This window comes from Pleurodeles waltl, chromosome 4_2 (genome assembly GCF_031143425.1).
Source record: "Pleurodeles waltl isolate 20211129_DDA chromosome 4_2, aPleWal1.hap1.20221129, whole genome shotgun sequence".
Classification (NCBI taxonomy): domain Eukaryota; kingdom Metazoa; phylum Chordata; class Amphibia; order Caudata; family Salamandridae; genus Pleurodeles; species Pleurodeles waltl.
Genome location: NC_090443.1, coordinates 568,480,768 through 568,501,207, shown reverse-complemented (window position 1 = coordinate 568,501,207; position 20,440 = coordinate 568,480,768). Strand labels below are relative to the sequence as shown.

At 45.0% G+C, this 20,440-nt stretch overlaps 1 protein-coding gene across 1 annotated transcript in view; it reads right to left on the bottom strand.

Annotated features, from left to right (window-relative positions):
• ZBTB41 (zinc finger and BTB domain containing 41) overlaps positions 1-20,440 on the bottom strand; it is a 160,227-nt gene that overhangs the window by 71,669 nt on the left and 68,118 nt on the right. Inside the window, exon 8 of the mRNA XM_069232127.1 lies at positions 13,452-13,558. Within this exon, the coding sequence (XP_069088228.1) occupies positions 13,452-13,558 (107 nt within the window). The remainder of the gene's footprint in view (positions 1-13,451; positions 13,559-20,440) is intronic.

The following is a 20,440-nucleotide window of genomic DNA, read 5'->3' as shown; positions in this document are numbered from 1 at the left end:
AGGATCATAACAGGAGAAAATATGAAAAAAGTACCATATCTATGAAAATACATTTTAAAGGCAAGCAGGTAAAAAAAAGTACGTGACATGTGACAAGCTATTGGATAAACTGAAATTAGGCCACTATGGCTGTACTTGATGCTGGGATACTGTTCACATTCTTAGTTTTGTTTTACTAGTAGTGCCTTCTTACTCTTGCATGACATCCCATAGTATCTTTACTTTGAGAAAGCATTTTACTTTGAGAGATCTGATAAATTAACTATATCCTGAGAGATACTGGTCCAAGCTTTGGTTAAACACAAGAGTCTGAAAATAGAGAAGACAGAAAAATATCCTTATACTAGAGGCTATATGCCTTCCTAAACAGAGTTACAGGGAATGTGGCTAGAACGTTGGGCTGGCTACAAAAGGCTGTCATAATGGAATACTCATAACATTAAGGATTCCTTTGGGGCTTAGTCCTAAAGGAGGAAAACTGAAAAATCAGAAACTGTTCATTACCTAGGGCTTAACACAACCCACCCAACAGTAGGTTTGTATAATATATGGACATTTTGTGCTCCATGCACAATATTCTGTCACATAACCCTTTAATTTAGCCAATTGTTTTTATCCAGTATTAAGATTAATATACAATCAGCCCTTTTGTAGTGTTTTGTGCCCCTGCTTCTGTGTGCACTGAAGACAAACCAGATAATCTCCTCCGAGGGGTATGGAAAGCACTACACAAATATTAATACACTGCAGTAATACAAGATTCTTGATTTAGAGTACCAGAGCATTGTGTGGAATGACAAGACGTAGAGAAGCGCAAGGATATTTTAACTTTCCAAAATGAATGAGTATTCTCATTTAAAAACTTTAATGTTTATTATAAGGGAGGACAGACAATTATGCACCTAGAACACAACAGGTATGCCTTGCCTAGAAAATCAATATATTTAAAGGAAGTTGGGTGGCTCCTTTAGGATTGTTTTTTATTTTTAATACGGACCAGAAAAATAATAGTTAGGAAAGGAAGAATCCTTGGTGTGCTGTGGGAAATATTGAAAGATATAGGGGGTCATTCCGACCCCGGCGGGCGCCGCCCGCCGGGCAGAGACCGCCAGAAGACCGCACCGCGGTCAAATGACCGCGGCGGTCATTCTGACTTTCCCGCTGGGCGGGCGACTGCCAAAAGGCCGCCCACCTGCCCAGCGGGAAAGCCCCAGCAACGATGAAGCCGGCTCCGAATGGAGCCGGCGGAGTTGCTGGTGTGCGACGGGTGCAGTGGCACCCGTCGCGATTTTCAGTGTCTGCTTTGCAGACACTGAAAATCTGAATGGGGCCCTGTTAGGGGGCCCCACGACACCCGTTCCCGCCAGCCTCTTCCTGGCGGTGTAAACCGCCAGGAAGAGGCTGGCGGGAAGGGGGTCGGAATCCCCATGGCGGCGCTGCTTGCAGCGCCGCTGTGGAGGATTCTCTGGAGCAGGGGAAAACCGGCGGGAAACCGCTGGTTCCCCTTTTCTGACCGTGGCTTTACCGCTGCGGTCAGAATTGCCCCTGAAGCACCGCCAGCCTGTTGGCGGTGCTTCCTCCGTCGGAATGACCCCCATAGATTTGAATATGGGACTAACAAGATAAACCGCACCGCTTCATAATTACAGGGCCAGACTAAATTGGACAAATCATCAAATATGGCTGGGTGACAGCTTATAAAGGGCGGGTCAGCTCCTTCTGAACATAACACTGATTTCCTAGAAGCAGCTGAATGGTGATTTCGGGGGATTTTATTTCAATACAGTAGCTATTAAGGGGGTGGGTGCTACCCAGGAAATGAATATGAAAATGTATTTTTCCGGGAGATGCAGAAAAGTCATGCAGAAATGTCTGCCAATAACGCTATAGGATTCCACAGTTAAAGGAAACATATCAACAAACTTAGGATTTACAGAGCAAAGGAATAAAGATTTACATAGGGAGCTCACCGAAGATGAATGGGAAAATATTTATGATTCTGTATTTCACAGATTTCTTGCATTATGATTGGGTACATTTGTGAAGATATTTCATGCAATGCTTAATTCCATTTGAGACAGTGTGGCGAAAGGGGAAAATGTTCCACATCTGGTGCTTCTACTTAAGCATGCAATCTTAAGGGCAGATAGAAATACTTATCAAAAAGTCTCCATTCATCAGTTGTTAATACATTTTAGTATTTCAACTGAAACATTCTGCCAAAGGAAATTTCAATGCCACAATACGGAAGATTTTAATAGCCTGGTTGGCGGCTGTGTAGTAGTGCATAGGTTCAACTACAACAACCTGAAGAGAGTGGCAGCTTTAAGTATGGGATTCCTTTATGATGGAAAAACAGACTCATTTATAGGTGGAGAAGCATCCCGATCTGGTGGTAGATTTGGAAAATGGTAGCAGTTTCAGAGTGATTGAGAGAATCATGAATTAGTTCAGAAAACTACAGACTTTTCTTTCTTTACATTTTCTTTAAAAAAAATAAATAAATACGGCAAAGCTCTGTAAGTGAAACAGGAAACTTTACATCCCTGAGGGAACAGACGCATTGTGATGGGGCACTCCCGGCTCCAACTCCTGCCCCATTTGTTCCTCTTGGCACATGGACAATTTATAAAAGTGAGAGTATAAACGGCTTATCCATTTTTAGGGTTGCGCATGCGTTTCACAGGGAGACTCTTTTGTATTTATAAAAGGGCTCGGAGCCCTGTCAACTTCACATCAGTGTTTTTTATTGGTTGGTGGGCTTCCCTAACAAAATCTGCTTGCTTTCATTAGTCGAAGGCACGCATATGGCATGCCTTTTCCGGTGGCTAGCCCTCCTCCAGCGCAGTGACCAAGTACAGAAAACATCCGAGGCTCACTGTTTTCCATCGGGCTCGTGGACTTTTTTTTCTCTAATTTACGATCCCGATCTCGCTTGGCAGAAGTCGAGCGCTTTACGTACTTGATTTCACTTTTTCGGGTTATGTACATAAATGCACTTTTGCCCGATAGGTGAAAAGTCGGGTTAGGAGTTTACAACGCGATCAGCTCTAACATGAGCAAACGCGAGACCCGATGCATTGTAAATGCTTGTTATTAACAGTAGATGGATATGCTTTACTGTTTTTTTTTAATGTGCTACTTTTCAGTTCCTGACATGCTTGACTTATGGGAGAAATTATTTGTAAGAACCTAGTCAGCGTTGTTGCAGAAAATACAATTTTCTTAAAGGGGATCATATGTACTATAACGATTAATGTCAGGGGTCAGTTGCTACTGTAGAAGTGGTAAAAGTATGACGAATGGCCAGGGGGCTTAGCATTCCCTAGAGAGGTAGCCTCAGTCCAGATGCCGATTAGCACAACTTAAAAAATTACACAGGTCCTATTACACATGCACTACCTTAGCAAAAACGGGTAGGGTCATAGACTCTGTGGTCGAACTGGCAAGTTTTTCATATTATATGGAGCTGCATCATGTTGTAACACTATTGGGCAGATGTGATCAGTTGTATAAATATGTTTTGTGTCTGTAACATACAGCCTATGACCAAATGGTGCCTCCTTAATATCTGGCACACATCAAAAATAACCCGCAAGGTGTGCATTTGGGTAACACTGGGATTGATAGTAGCCAATCTACACTGCATGTTGGTGAGGGGCAGAGCAATCTCCGCAATTGAGGGACTGGGAAAATGATATGGATGGGTGCATGGTAGCAGGAAAGATGGTGTATGAGGAGAGGGGATGTAATCCGGTATATTCTTCTACCTATACACATTGACTTCCATTGTCTCCCTTAAATCTGGTTAGAAGGTCAATGTTAGAAACTGAGATGGTTACAACTATTTCTGACAGTGTCTGGATTTTGAGACGACAGGTATAGTCCAAGTTTATGATGAGTCTGTATGGGTTCTGTGGACCCCAAGGCTATGTATGGGGTACATCCCGAGCCACTCTAAAGCAGCAACTATGGTTTTTGAAGCATGGAATATTGCAACATTGACAATGCGGTGGTCAAGGGAAGACTACGATTAATGCTCTGAGTGTGAACAGTGCTTAGAAATGGCTGATTGCAATATAAAGCAATACATTAATGAATATATTAATGAACTTGCATACAAATGTGACAATCAGGTTAAATGAGAAACTGAACACAGCGTATCAGTAGGAATATATTTCTTATAAGTACCTACAAATTGTTATGAGGTCCCCTAGAACCTGAGCTTCGTTTTACAGATAATATTTTATTCATTTTAGTAACGTTGCTCTTTAACAATGACTCTTACATACTTTTATCAGCTTCCTTCACTTTAGAAAAATAAGGAACAAGCTTCTGGTTTATTTAGCTTTTGCACAACGTGTAATCAGTAATTTCTGTCCAAGGCTAAAGAACACTGTACACAATGTACAAGTTACTTACCTTCGTAACGATATATCTGGTAGAGACATATTATAGTTGCAGATTCCTTACCTTAGAATTTTCCCCCAGGCATCAGACTGGATCCGGAGATTTTATCTTCGAGCAATACCTTTGCATGTCGGTAGGTGGCGTTGGTCGACTCCAAGGGCGTCGCCGGCATCGTAGTTGTTGTGATGACATCGGGAGTAGTACACAGGAGCCACCTCAGTGCAGTGACGTCAGTTTCTTTTCACAACTTTCCAGGCCAAAGCGCAGAGCCGCAAAGAACACTGAAGTTGGTGCGCTAGATCTAAGGCCCTGAACGGGAAAGCCCTGTTCCTATAAATCAGTTCGCAAGCGGGGAGGATGGGTGGGTTGGTAAGGAATCTGCAACTAGAATATGTCCCTACTAGATATATTGTTACTGAAGGTAAGTAACTTGTACATCTGATGGATACATCTAGTTGTAGATTCCTTACCATATAATAGATACCCATGCAATACCATCATCGGAGGTGGGCTGCGAACCAAGATCATACTAGAAAGTCCTGCAGGACCGAACAACCAAAGCAGATGTCCCAACTGACCTGACTGTCCAGGCAGCAATGTTTAGTAAATGTGTGCAAGGATGCCCACGTAGCTGCCTGGCAGATACAGGGAGTGCAGAATTATTAGGCAAATGAGTATTTTGACCACATCATCCTCTTTATGCATGTTGTCTTACTCCAAGCTGTATAGGCTCGAAAGCCTACTACCAATTAAGCATATTAGGTGATGTGCATCTCTGTAATGAGAAGGGGTGTGGTCTAATGACATCAACACCATATATCAGGTGTGCATAATTATTAGGCAACTTCCTTTCCTTTGGCAAAATGGGTCAAAAGAAGGACTTGACAGGCTCAGAAAAGTCAAAAATAGTGAGATATCTTGCAGAGGGATGCAGCACTCTTAAAATTGCAAAGCTTCTGAAGCGTGATCATCGAACAATCAAGCGTTTCATTCAAAATAGTCAACAGGGTCGCAAGAAGCGTGTGGAAAAACCAAGGCGCAAAATAACTGCCCATGAACTGAGAAAAGTCAAGCGTGCAGCTGCCACGATGCCACTTGCCACCAGTTTGGCCATATTTCAGAGCTGCAACATCACTGGAGTGCCCAAAACCACAAGGTGTGCAATACTCAGAGACATGGCCAAGGTAAGAAAGGCTGAAAGACGACCACCACTGAACAAGACACACAAGCTGAAACGTCAAGACTGGGCCAAGAAATATCTCAAGACTGATTTTTATAAGGTTTTATGGACTGATGAAATGAGAGTGAGTCTTGATGGGCCAGATGGATGGGCCCGTGGCTGGATTGGTAAAGGGCAGAGAGCTCCAGTCCGACTCAGACGCCAGCAAGGTGGAGGTGGAGTACTGGTTTGGGCTGGTATCATCAAAGATGAGCTTGTGGGGCCTTTTCGGGTTGAGGATGGAGTCAAGCTCAACTCCCAGTCCTACTGCCAGTTCCTGGAAGACACCTTCTTCAAGCAGTGGTACAGGAAGAAGTCTGCATCCTTCAAGAAAAACATGATTTTCATGCAGGACAATGCTCCATCACACGCGTCCAAGTACTCCACAGCGTGGCTGGCAAGAAAGGGTATAAAAGCAGGAAATCTAATGACATGGCCTCCTTGTTCACCTGATCTGAACCCCATTGAGAACCTGTGGTCCATCATCAAATGTGAGATTTACAAGGAGGGAAAACAGTACACCTCTCTGAACAGTGTCTGGGAGGCTGTGGTTGCTGCTGCACGCAATGTTGATGGTGAACAGATCAAAACACTGACAGAATCCATGGATGGCAGGCTTTTGAGTGTCCTTGCAAAGAAAGGTGGCTATATTGGTCACTGATTTGTTTTTGTTTTGTTTTTGAATGTCAGAAATGTATATTTGTGAATGTTGAGATGTTATATTGGTTTCACTGGTAAGAATAAATAATTGAAATGGGTATATATTTTTTTTTGTTAAGTTGCCTAATAATTATGCACAGTAATAGTCACCTGCACACACAGATGTCCCCCTAACATAGCTAAAACTAAAAACAAACTAAAAACTACTTCCAAAAATATTCAGCTTTGATATTAATGAGTTTTTTGGGTTCATTGAGAACATGGTTGTTGTTCAATAATAAAATTAATCCTCAAAAATACAACTTGCCTAATAATTCTGCACTCCCTGTATTCAAGACAGGAACTCTGCGTGCTAACGCAGTGGAAGCAGCAGCTGCTCTGGTGGAATGAGCATGCAAGCCCTCACAGGGTTGCTTCTTTGACAAAGCGTAGCACATCCTGATGCAAAGAAGTACCCATCGAGAGATGGTATGTTTTTGCACCGCCTTCTCTTTTTTCGCACTCACATATCTAACAAAGAGTTGATTGTCCACCGGGAAATCTTTAGTATGATTGACATAGAACATCAGCGCTCTTTTTGGATCCAGACGGTGGAGTCTCTCTTCCTCATGAGAATGTGGAGGTGCGTAAAAAGTAGGCAAGGTGAAGGACTGGCCTACATAAAAAGGTGTAACGACTTTGGGAAGGAAGGTTCCCTTAGTGCGTAACACCACTTTGTCAGGGTGCACAGACAAGTATGGGGGCATAGAAGAAAGAACCTGAAGCTCACTCGCTATGCAAGCAGAAGTAATGGTAACAAAAAAAATAGTCCTAAAAGTAAGGAGAGGTAGGGGACAATTGCTCTCAAAGGGAGTGCACATTAAGAAAGTAAGCTTAAGAATGAGGTCCCACTGAGGCACGATAAATAGTGGCAGAAAACAAATGGGTGAGACCCTTAAGTGAAGCGACTAACAATAGGAAACTTAAAGAGTGAAGGCTGATCAGGCAACTTATGAAAGGCAGAAATAGCCGATAAATAACCTTTAAGGGTTCCCAAAGCAGATCCCTGCTGGGCTAAAGAGAGAATGAAAAAAAGAACCTCAGAAAGAGGAGCGGAGAGGGGATCAACAGATTTGTTGGTACACCATGCCACAAATTTATGCAAATGACAGGCGTATACCGTTTTGGTGGAGGGACGACTGGCTTCTTAGATAACATCACAGTTTTCGGGTGGAAGGTCAAAAGCCGCCAACTGCCGCCACTCAATCTCCATGCATGAAGCTGGACATTGGACAGGTTCGGGTGGAGAACAGTCCTCTGCTGCTGCGACAGAAGATCCTCCCGAAGAAGCAGTCTGGGTGGAGGATTGGTGGTCATGCTCAATAGCTCTGGATACCATACTCTCCGTGCCCAGTCTGGAACCACCAAGATGACTTGGGCCTGGTCGTTCCTGATCTTGAGAACTCTAGGCAGAAGCGGTATAAGTGGAAAGACATTAAGAAGGCCGGAATTCCACTGGAGTCGAAAAACCTCTCCGAGCAAGTACCGCCTTGGAAACTCCAACGCGCAAAACACCTGACATTGCACGTTCTCTGCAGGGGAGAACAGATATAACCAAGGCCCTCCCCACTTCTGAAAGAGACCCTGCACCACCTTCGGATGGAGACGGCTGAGTTCGTCTGCTCTGGCATTCGGATAGCCTGCCGGATTTTGAACCACCAGGGTAAAGTCCTGATGCGTCAGCCATGGCTAAAGGTGCAGTGCCTCTTGACAAAGGGTCCAGGACCCTACTCTGCCTTGTTTGTTGCAGTACCACATGGCGGCAGTGTTGTCTGTGAACACTTGCACTACTTTCTTTTAAGAGAGGGAAGAAATTCTTTCAATGCAAGCCTGATCGTCCGGAGTTCCAGAAGATTGATATAGAGCCCAGACTCCGCCGGAGACCAGAGGCCTCTGATCTTTGCATCTTCCATGTGGCCACCCCATCTTAGAAGTGACGCGTCCGTCACTATGGATAAATCTGGTTGGGGAAGGCAGAGGGATCTGCCGTTGAACCAATGCGGATTCGAAAGCCACCACTGCAGGTCTTTTGCATTTCCTCCGAGATCTGGACCATGTTGGAGAGAGTTCCCTGATGCTGCGCCCAATGGAACTTCAAGCCTAACTGCAGAGCCCGCATATGCCTTCTGGCATTTGTCACTAGCAGAATGCAGGAGGCCATGAGGCCCAGCAGCCACAGAGTCAGTCTCACCGAAACCCAAAATATAGGCTGAAAGATCGAAATCATAGCCTGAATATCCTGGACTCGCTTTTTGGGAAGATAGGCCCAAAATTGCACTGTGTCCAGAACAGCTCCAGTGAAAGGGAGTATCTGAGAGGGAGTCAGGTGTGACTTCGGCATGTTTATAGTGAACCCCAGCGTGTGCAGGAGGTTTGCCATAGTCTGAAGGTGGGAGACAACTTTCTGGTCCGCCTTCAACAGCCAGTCATCAAGGTAGGGGTAGACTGAAACCTCCAACCTGCTCAGATGAGCTGCAACCACCACCATCACTTTCATGAACACCTGAGGGGCGCTGGTAAGGTTGAAGGGGACCACAGTAAATTGAAAGTGCTTGTGACCTTCCACGAATCGTAGGTAACGTCTGTGGGCAGGCAGGATGGGAATATGGAAATAAGCATCCTGCAAGTCCAACACTACCATCCAGTCTTCTGGGTCCAAGGCAGACAGGACCTGAGCCAGGGTGAGCATTTTGAATTTATCCTTCTTGAGGAAGAGATTGAGCTCCCAAAGGTCTAGGATACGCAGTAAGCCCTTGTCTTTTTTAGGAGCCAGAAAGTAGCGGGAATAACAACAACCTACTTCTAGCGCAGGGACCCTCTCTATGGCTCCCTTGGCCATGAGAGCTGCTACTTCCTGGCAAAGAAGTGCCAAATGATCCTCCGGAATACGGCTGACTGATGGAGGCATGGCTGGTGGGGCAGATTTGAAGGGGAAGGAGTAGTCCCTTCGAACACTCTGCAAAACCCAGCTGTCCGTAGTGATGGATTCTCAGTGGGGCAGGTGATGGCAAATCATGCTGTGAACTGGTCCGGAGTGAGGGAACGGATTAGGAGGCTGCAGCAGGGGCAGGGGTGGACTGGGCAGACCTCTGGTTCCCTGTCACACGACCACATGGGATTCCCCATCCCCGACCACACAGCAGCTGAACAGCATGGGTGGCACAGTGGCTGGGAAAGGGTCACAACAAGGAGCCCATACCGGGATCCATCAAAGTGCATGTCCATGAGAGTCTGTTGGACATCCCCTGAGAAACCAGATAAATGTAACAAGGTATGGCACCTCAAAACCACTGTCGTCACAACCGATCTACCTAGAGAGTGGGACGTGTCCAGCCCAAATCTGATAGTGAACTTTGCAGCGTCTCTCTCATGGATGGCAGCTTGGGAGATGATAGCATGTGCCTCCTACGGTATCTGCGGCAGAAGTTGCGCAGCCATATCCCACAGAAGGTGGGTATAGCGGCACACAAGGCATGCAGTGTTCACTGACCGCATCGCGAGATTGGAGGAAGAAAACATCTTCTTACTAAATTGTTCCAGCTTTTTTGATTCCCTATCCAGAGGTGCGGAAGGGAATGAGCCCGAGGATGAGGATGCCTTGATGACAATGCTTCCAGGGGTGGGGTGCTGGGACAGGAATTTAGGGTCGTTCGTGGCGAGCTGATGGCAGCGTGCGATAGTCCTGTTCATAGGAGCCCCTGCGTTGGGTCTGGACCAGGTACCAAAAAGGAAATCAGTGAGGGCTTCATTGAAGTCACGAAAAGGGTCAGGTGTGGAAGCCCCTGGTTAAAGCACCACCGCCAGGAGATTAGACCTGACCTGAACAGTAGGCAGCTCAAAGCCGAGGACCTCAGCCGCCATACTGACCACCATGGAGTAAGTTTCTTCCTCTGCTGTAGCCACGGTAGGAGGAGACAGCATACCAGCGTCAGGCAACTGGCCTCACCAAACTCCTGTGCCCAGGCCAAGTTAGGGTCATCCTGGTATTGGACCCCTCCAATCCTTCCCCGAATTAGTACCCATAAGAAATAGGGTCAGAATCCAACCTGGCCCCACTGAAGAAGGAGGTGGCGTCAGCGGACACCAGTCAAACTCAGTCGTCGGGGATCGGGTCGACGTCGATAGTGGGCACCACCGATGTCTGGAGAGTCGACAATCGAATTGGTGCAGGGGAAGGTCTCAATGGTACGGCCAGTGCCGGTGCAGGTCCGATGAGCGGATCCAGAGGGGACTTCGGTGGCCGGAGCCGAAGCTGCCGGCGCAGAACCCGCAGGCCCTCCAACTGAACCCCTGGGGCCCAAAGGCACAGTAGTGGGGTTGGGCTGCCCAAAAACGAGGCGCATGGCCTCAAAGAACTCCTTTACTTGGGCAGGGGTCGTCCTGGGTCTAGGAAACTCAGGGAGGTGCGGAGCAGACCCAGAAGCAGGCTCGAAAGATGGAGGCCTTGAGTGCCGACGCTCCTCCCACGTCGCATCAGCCGAGCGACAGGGTGAAGTCGAAGGATGACGGGATCTCTTCGACTTATTCTTACCTTGACCTGAAGACTTTGAAGAAGAAGAGTGGTGGTGGCTCTGCAACCATTATCGAGACCGTGACCTACGTGGAGTTGAGCGCCAGGCCGCCATAAGCTTGAGGGACTGCTCCCTCAAGGCCTTTGGGTGCATGGCCCGGCAAAAGGACCACGACTTCGGGTCGTGGTCGCGCTCCAGGCACCAAAAAAACAGACCCCATACGGATCCGTCACTGACATCATGCAGTGACCGACCTCGCACAGTTTGAAAACAGTGTTCGGGGACATCCCTCGAAGCACTAAAAAGCTCACCAAAAAGTCGACAAAAGAGTCTAAGTCAGTCAAAAAGTGACCAAGGGTAGCTCTCTCAGGATCAGCACGTGGCACGGAAAGGAAAGAACTGACATTAGTGCGCTGAGGCATTGTCTATGTACTACTCCCGATGTAATCACGGCGACTACGATGCCAACGATGCCCGCGGAGTCGACCGATGCCAGGGTATTGCTCAAAGAAAAAATCTCTGGATTTAGTCTGACGCCTGGGGGAAAATTCTAAGCTACGGAATCTGCAACTAGAAGTCTCTATCAGATATGCTAGTTCAGGGGACAGCTTCTAACACCTAGGCACAGCATTGCACCTGAACTGTACTTTCAATACAGTATGGTTTATTGTATGAAAGGTGCACTGATTCAGAGGGAGAGAGGGCATTCCTGCAACGACTATTCAGGGACGCATGCTGTGCGACATGGAGCTCGGCTGGGGCTGATCTAACAGCCTCCTGAGAGGATTGCCAGCTACATCACTGACCAACACCTGACATTATTTCTAGGTTTGGGGCTAAACCCTTAGAAATGCCACGCAGAAGGCTACACCTGCTATGATCTCTGCATAGACATAGGGTTAGGTAGGAACCTCTAGAACATCTAGCACTACATACACCATGGTTGGATTGTTTATCTTCTTTACTATGTTTGTAATGATGATTATCTTGCTTTGTTTTATCTGCCTAATTATCACCAGCTCACTCTCTATATGCCAGAGTACGAATGTTTAATAAAATACCCTGAAAACGTATCTCACATTTTTTGTGTCTCACCTGGGCGTGCATGAGTAATGACACGAAAAAAAGGGTAAGATCTGTTTCCATGGCTTCCCTGGGGAGTCAATATCATGCTCAGGTTGTCATAATCACCTTCCACCCTGGTAGGTTTGGGTGAGGCACTGTGAGCTAGTTAGAAGTGAGGCTGAAAGGTATTAATGGTGTGGCTGAAATCAGTCTCCCACACTGCCGTCCTATACACGCACTCCTATTACTATAGTAGGAACCACATAACATGGTGCCACCAAGTATCATGGCCAGGTACTTATTTAACAGATCTCCTGAGTAGTTTTCTCCTGTATGCATAAGGTGCCCTTTTCATCTTTATACGGAGGTGTCTGTGGTGTTAGGGAAATACCCTCCTCAGCAGTATAGGTGGCACCTATGTTTGTATGTAAGTTGTTCAAGCTTGAGCATTTAAAAGGATACCCCAATTAATATTTCCTTCTGTAAATTCCATTTTAAAATGGAGAATCCAGTAGTTATTTCAGTAAATATTTTCTTCTAAATCAGCAACCAAACCGGGGTGGCAATGTTACTCTTTTGATAGAGGCACATAATGCACACAAAACATTTTACTCATGGGTCAATTTTCCTGCAGTCGATGCCAACACAAAAACATGTCATATATATGGAGCAGCTAACATTCCACAACAATACAGAGCACACAACTATTTAGAAATACCGCTGGCATACAAGGAGCAGCAAATTGGTTCCAAGGCGCCATTCCACATGTTGTTGAAAACGTCAGATTAGGTCCCCTCAATAATGACGGGCCAACATGGCCAGTTCTAGCTGCCTATGCCACATATCCAAATATACAAAAGTTAACAGCCGCTAATCTGCATTCATTGTACAATAATATAATTAGATGATATAGACACTTAACACAATTTGTAATGTGAACACTGAACACTGCCCCAGCAAGGGCTGGTCCGGCTCTCCAACAACAATTGGCTACACCTGGGATTATCCCGGTGACTATTCATGCTATGATGGGTGAGGTACCCACCAAATGGGAGAAAATTCTGCTTTGATTGCTCCAAAACAAATCAGCTGGAAGCAGTGTTTCCCTTTAAGTGACCAAAGATAAACATACAATTCTCACAATGTGCTTGCCACTTGGGATGGTACCCTCTATTGATGAAGGACAGAACATGAATCTGTCTGTTCCTCTATCAGCTTTAACTGTTGATTGTCTGTGACCCTATTTATTGGGGAGTTGTACAAAGCAATGCTATCTGGAGAAGATGTTTTGGATCGTAGGTGGCTAATTTAAAACAGTATGAGTAGTACTGAATATCAAGAGAAGTGTATAAAAAATCTCAATTCATATTCATGCTGTTTTAAATTAGTTATCTAAGTTTAATTATGTAAGAAATGTAAATTACATAATGCAGACAAATTCCAAACAACTACAGATGTCGAGCCTCCATAACTCGCTCATGACCAATTCAGACATTTGAAAATTTAACAGAGATTGATTAGCTAAATGAAACATGGACTATTCTTACCAGAGTGTATCTTTTGGTGTTTAGCAAGATGATCGTGACGGATAAAAGATTTCCCGCATTCATCACATTCATAGCGCTTGTCATCATGGTGCACTCTGAGATGAAGTCTGTAAGATACAAAATTCACAAAAGTACATCTGCATCATATTTAAGGTCACATTTAAGGCAGACAAAGTTCAAAGGAACAGGAATGCTGTGTAGTTTAAGTATAATATTTTTGCTGCATAGTATTTTTATAAAGCATTGCGCTTTATTTTATTAGGCAGTCTGAGGTACAATTTTAAAGAACACAGTAAACAGGGCTAATATCTTCATTACTGTCCCAAGGGAATCCTATTCCATTTGGAATAAAGTGTCTTAGGTTTCCAAGTGCTGAAACTAAACGTTATTCCTCTCTCTCCTACTGGCCTTCCTGACATCTGCAATATGGAAAACTAGTGGTTAAGCTGACTCTGGGCAGCTGCTGGGCCATTGAGCAAATTTGCCTTTCTTCATGGTCTCTCCTATTTTTAGGGACCCTAATTGTGCTGATATTAAGACACTTAGCACTGTGACACTGACATCAATACACATGGCATGTGTTCATTAACTTTAAATAGGTTACACTAAATTAGTGTAGTTACCTTTCTGTTAAAGCTGTGGTAAGTTGTCGTAGGGATTGCTCTAATGATATAGACAGGTCATATGTAGGTTGCACGGTGTAATTACATGACCCACTTATAAGCCAAAAATATATGGCTTCAGAAAACAGCATTGTGCTCTGTCAAGGCTATAATTTTAAAGAAGGCAAGTGGCACATGCCAGTTCTTTGTCATGCGGGAAAACCTCGATTTAAAAATTAGCTAGGTCACCTGTAAAGTCAGCCTAGAAAACCCACTTGGGTGGAAATGTATATCTTCACAGTGAACATATGGGAAAATATGTTTGTCACTGTGTAGTTAAGGCTACATTTTCCACAAGCATTCATAGTTATAAATAAGAATCTTTTATGTAACTTCACCAGAGAGTATGATAGAAAGGGCAAAATTATACTCCACTTTTTATTAAAAACCTATTTCAATGGTGAAGAAGTTTAATCGGATATTGGTAAAATAACTTTGAAACAGCACTAGTAAAGTCAATAGGTCACGCCTATGCGAGAGCTATTGGCTTTGTCACAATCTTTTAGCCATTTTGTACAGCAGCACGGATGTTGTGCATCATAGCTGAAAGTAAAGAAAAATGTGCAGAAAGGTTTGCAGTGTAACAGATGAAAATGACTTGAAAGTCAGTAACATAAAAGCGTGAAAAAATGAAAACAGAAAAAAACACTTTATTAGAAAGCACTTAAGAATTTGCCTCTAGTCTGTCAAATTTGTAAGAAATATTGCCTAGAAACTGGCTTCAGCAAGCTAACACCTTACACCTCCGAATGTGAACAGCTGCGGAAGAAGAAAGAACATGGCATCAGTGTCCAACGTATAACATGTGAAAGAAATACTGTCTTAAAAGCAGCTTGCCTTGCCGTGATTACACATCCAAGTACAGATAAATATTGCTTGGCCCTGAAGTGATCGTTATTTCAGAAGCATAATAACGAAAATAATATATTTGGAAAAAAGAGGACTGCCTCCTAAATCTTAATGTTCAGGTATGGACACTGTACGGTATACTGTAATACTTTATTGTTGCAGCTAATTAAAATAATAACTATAACAATTTAACCCCTTTGCTGCCAGGCCTTTTTTTTGGCTGTTCGGGGCAGTTTGAGCCGAAGCCCTCATAACGTTTTGTCCACATAAGCTACCCACGCCAAAGTTATGTCCTCTTTTTTTTTTTTGCAACATCCTAGGGATTCTAGAGGTACACAGAGTTTGTGGGTTCCCTTGGAGGAGACCAAGAAATTAGCCAGAATCCAGCAAAAAGTTCGTTTTTTCCAGAAGATGGGAAAAAAGGGCTACAGAAGGCGGCGTGTGGTTTTTCCCTGAAAACGCTTCAGCAAACGGTTTGCGGTGCTAAAATCACCATCTTCCCTGCTTTCAGGAACAGGCAGACTGGAATCAGAAAATCAATTTTTTCAACACAGTTTTGGCATTTTACTGGGGCATACCCCACTTTTACAATGCTTTGCGCTTTTAGCCTCGTTCCACTTAGGTGAGAGAAATGGGTATGAAACCATTGCTGGATCCAGGACAGCTAAACATTTCTAAAAAGTAGACTAAATTCTGCATTCAGCAAAGGGTCATTTGTGAAGATCCTACAAGGTTTTCCTACAGAAAATAACAGCTGAAAAAAAAAAAAAGGAAATTGAGGTGAAAAAAACAGCTAATTCTCTCCACGTTTTACTCAGTAACTTTTTCCTGTGATGTCAGATTTTCAAAAGCAATATACCGTTACGTCTGCTGGACTCTTCTGGTTGCGGGATATATAGGGCTTGTAGGTTCATCAAGAACCCTAGGTACCCAGAGCCAATAAAGGAGCTGCACCTTGCAATGGGTTTTCATCCTATACTGGGTATACAGCAATCCATTTGCTGACATATAAAGAGTGAAAAATAGGTATCAATGAAACTTTTGTTTTTCCAAAATGGGCAAAAGATAAGGTGTTGAGAAGCAGTGGTTATTTGCACATCTCTGAATTCCGGGGTGCCCATACAAGCATAGAAATTACAGGGCATTCCTCAAATAGACGTCTTCTTTACACACGGTCTTACATTTGGAAGGAAAAAATGTTGAGAAAGACAAGGGGCACTAACACTTGTTCTTCTATTTTGTGTTCCCCAAGTCTCCCGATAAAAATGGTACCTCACTTGCGTGGGCAGTTCTAATGCCCGCAACAGGAAACGCAACATGGACACAACACATTTTTACACTGAAATCTGACGTGTTTTTTAGAAACTGCCCGGCTGTGGATTTTGGCCTCTAGCTCAGCCGGCACCTAGGGAAACCTACCAAACCTATAAAATGTTTAAAACTAGACACCTTGGAGGAATTCAGAATGGGGTGACTTGTGTGGCTCGTATCAAGTTCTGTTACCCAGAATCCTTTGCAAATCTGAAAATTTGGCAAAGAAAAACCTTTTTCCTCAAACTTCGGTGGTACAAAATTCTGGAATCTGAGATGAGCCACAAATTTCCTTCCAGCCAGCACTCCCCCAAATCTCCCGATACAAATGATACCTCACTTGTGTGGGTAGGCCTAGTGCCCACAACAGGAAATACCCCATAACGCAACATGGACACATCACATTTTTACATGTTTTTTGGAAAGTGCCTAGCTGTGGATTTTGGTCTGTAGCTCAGCCGGCACCTAGGAAAACCTACCAAGCCTGTGCATTTTTGGAAACTAGACACCTAGGGGAACCCAGGATGGGGTAACCTGTGGCGCTCTCACCAGGTTCTGTTACCCAGAATCCTTTCCAAACCTCAAAATTTGATAAAAAATAAAAAAACACTTTTTCCTCACATTTCGGTGCTGCAAAGTTCTGGAATCTGAGGGGAGCCACAAACACCCTTCTACCCAGCGTTCCCCCCATGTCTCCCAATAAAAATGGTAACTCACTTGTGTGGGCAGGCTGAGTGCCCATGACAGGAAACGCCCCAAAACGCAATATGGACACATCCCATTTTTACATTGAAAACTGACATGTTTTTTGGAAAGTGCCTAGCTGTGGATTTTGGTCTGTAGCTCAGCCGGCACCTAGGAAAATCTACCAAACCTGTGCCTTTTTTAAAACTAGACACCTAGGGGAACCCAGGATGGGGTAACTTGTGGCGCTCTCACCAGGTTCTGTTACCCAGAATCCTTTGCAAACCTCAAAATTTGACAAAAAAACACTTTTTCCTCACATTTCGGTGCTGCAAAGTTCAGGAATCTGAGGGGAGCCACGAACACCCTTCTACCCAGCGTTCCCCCAGGTCTCCCAATAAAAACGGTAACTCATTTGTGTGGGTAGGCCTAGTGCCCACAACAGGAATTGCCCCAAAACACAAAGTGGACACTTCAAAATTATCAAATACACAACTACCAGTTTTTGTAGGGGTGGGGAGGTGAGGGGCGACCTGCGTTTTTGGTCCTGGGCTCAGCAGTCATCTAGGGAAACCTAACAAACCCGAACATTTCTGAAAACTAGACACCCGAGGGAGTCCAGGGAGCTAGGACTTGTGTGGATTCCCCAGTGTTTTCTTACCCAGAATCCTCAGCAAACCTCAAATTTATCTAGAAAATCATATTTATCCCACAGTTCTGTGTGGGATCACCGCACCAGCACAAATTGCCTACCATCCAACATTCCCCTAAGGCTCCCGGTAAAAATGATACCTCATTTGTGAAGGTGGGCCAAATGCCTGTGACAGGCAAGAGCCAAAAATATGTCAAAAATGAGGGGGAACCAAAAAGGGTCCAAAAGGGCGATTGGAAAAAAACTTTTTTAGGCTGACAAGTGGGGCAGAATTTTTATCAGTATAGATGTGACAATGCTGGGTGGTAGGAATTTTGTAGATTCCTGCAGATTCCGGAAGTTTCCATCACAAAAATGTGTGAAAAATGTGGGATTTCAAGCAAAGTTGGAGGTTTGCAGGGCATTGTGGGTAAGAAAAAGATGTTGGGTGCATGTGAAGCACACCACCCTGGACTCACACTGATGATGTTTAGTTTTCAGATGTATCTAGGTCTCATCGATTTCTCTAGATGGCAATGTCCCAAAGTTCAAAAAGTGCAGCCCTCTCCATTCGAAGTGGGATGATTTTGAGACTTAGACAAGCACTCATGGCCCAAATGTAAAACCAAAACTCAAAATAAACAAATGTCCTCTTGCTTGCCATGGGATAAGATGTTTTAGTGTGCAGGGGGAGAGCTGAAAAACTGTTACCCCCTTCAGTTGGGGTGGGGGCACAACCATTCCCGTACTGGTTGGTGGCCACTAACCCACTATTTTTTTTTAATTCCCTGGCATCCAGTAAGCTTTCTGCCCCCTCGGGAGTGGATCGGGGATAATTGCCCCATCTGCCCACCAGTGGGCCAAACAACTTTGTCCCTATTTATTTGGGGTGGTGGTATGGCCATACCCTCACCCTCTTCTTTAAAAAAAAAAAATAATCTTCCCTGGTCTCTGGTGGGCTTTCTGCCCCCCTTGGGGGCAGATGGGTCCTACAAAAATAGGCTCAGAAAAGGCCTAATTAAAAAACTACCCCATGAGGAGTGACTCTTGCCTAAAGGGACCGCTCCCCTTATGCCAATAAAAAAAGAAAAAAAAAAAAGAAAAAAAACCTCCCTCGTCTGGCATTCCTGCAGCATGATCGCATAGCTCAGTAAGACATGAAAAGGAAAGGAAAAGCCTTTCCTTTCCTTTTCATGGCTCTCTGAATTGCCGTACAGAGGAGAAACGATCACGAGCTGACATCATCAGACCACACTTTGTGGGGGGAATGTGGGTTATGTAAGGGGAAGCAATTCCCCTTCTAGCCCTGCCCTGGCGGGAGGGCCTCATGGGAAGCGCTAGCGCTTCCCCAGAGGGCCTTGTACAGGACGTAACGGTTATGTCCTGGGCACCTGAGCGGTGCTGCCCAGGACGTAAACGTTACGTCCAGGGCACCCAGAGGGTTTACCATCATAGAATACGATGCTCCCTCCTCCGTAGCCACAGATACATCTCCTGACACATGCCAGCATCAGGAGATGTATCCAGACCACTAGCTTTTTCCCAGTTCCTGTGCCTAGTCCACTTAAGGGTCTACAAGCTGAAATACTAAAGGGTCCAGCGACCCCTCTACAGTTTCCCCATACCCATAAGAATAAAGGTCAGGATCCAAGCTGGGGAATTGGTTCGGCTCCGCGTCGGGTATAAGTATGGGATAGACATCGCTTTGATGTCTTTGCCGGCACCAGGGAAGGTCGCTTTGGCATGACTGGCGCTGGTACGTATCTCACAATGAATCCCAAGGGGCTCTCTGGAGCCTGAGCCAAAGCTGCCGGTGCGGACCTGAGGGAGCCCCCTCCATCTCCACTGGCCCCCAAGGCATTGCAGGGGGGTCGCTCTATCCAAAAATGAGGCGCATGGCCTCATAGAATTTTCTGAGTTGGACAGGGGTGGCTTTGTGGTCCCAGAAACTCAGGGAGGTGTGGAGTTGACTTAGAAACAGGCTCCGTAGACAGAGGCCTAGAGCATCAACGCTTTTCCCGTATCACATCACCCAGCGGCGAAGTCGAAGAATGTTTGCTCTCTTTCGACTTCTTCTTCTTGAGACCTGAATTTCCAGATGACAAAGTGGGACAAAGAAAAGTAGTGGTGGTTCCGCGAGAGGTCTTGTGAACTTCTCGAACGAGTCCGGGAGCAATGCAGAGTTGAGAGCCGTGCCACCATGAGCTTTAGGGACCACTCCCTCAAAGGCTTTGGGTTTATGGCCTGGCACTCGGAGCACGGTTTCAGGTCATGGGCGGGCTCCAGACACCACAAACACACGAGGGGTGAAGATCAAGTTTGAATTAGACTCCGTCAATATCATACCCATGTTGGATTAGCTTGATTTATTTTTGTGGAAGTTATTGTTTCTAAAAGCATTTTTTCCTTGGCTGAGTTTGGATAGGGAAATGCATTAAATAGAAGGACCTGCGACCTCTTGTCTTGAGCCCATTTACTGAGTTTGATAATTTGGAGGTTTAGGTCCAAGTAAGGGAGTTTTTCTGTAATAATATCAAACTCAAGTGATAGGTAAACTGCTACACCCCCCCCCCCTTTTTTGGTCTTCTGTAATACTGTGATTTTGTAGCCTTGATTTGATAAGGTGTGAAACCTTTAATTGGGAGGTCTATCATAGACCAGGTTTCTTGAAGAGCAAAAATACCAACATCTGTTGGGGAGAGACATTTTGGAGCAGAGTTTTAGCCCCAACTATGTTCCATGATAGAAGGTGCAGGCCTGTGTGCTCCAGTCCCGTTTCTTTCCCATGGTGAGTACATGGGATCCCAGAAGCATTTAAAACTGAGGGAATCCAATCCCACTGGGGACATTTT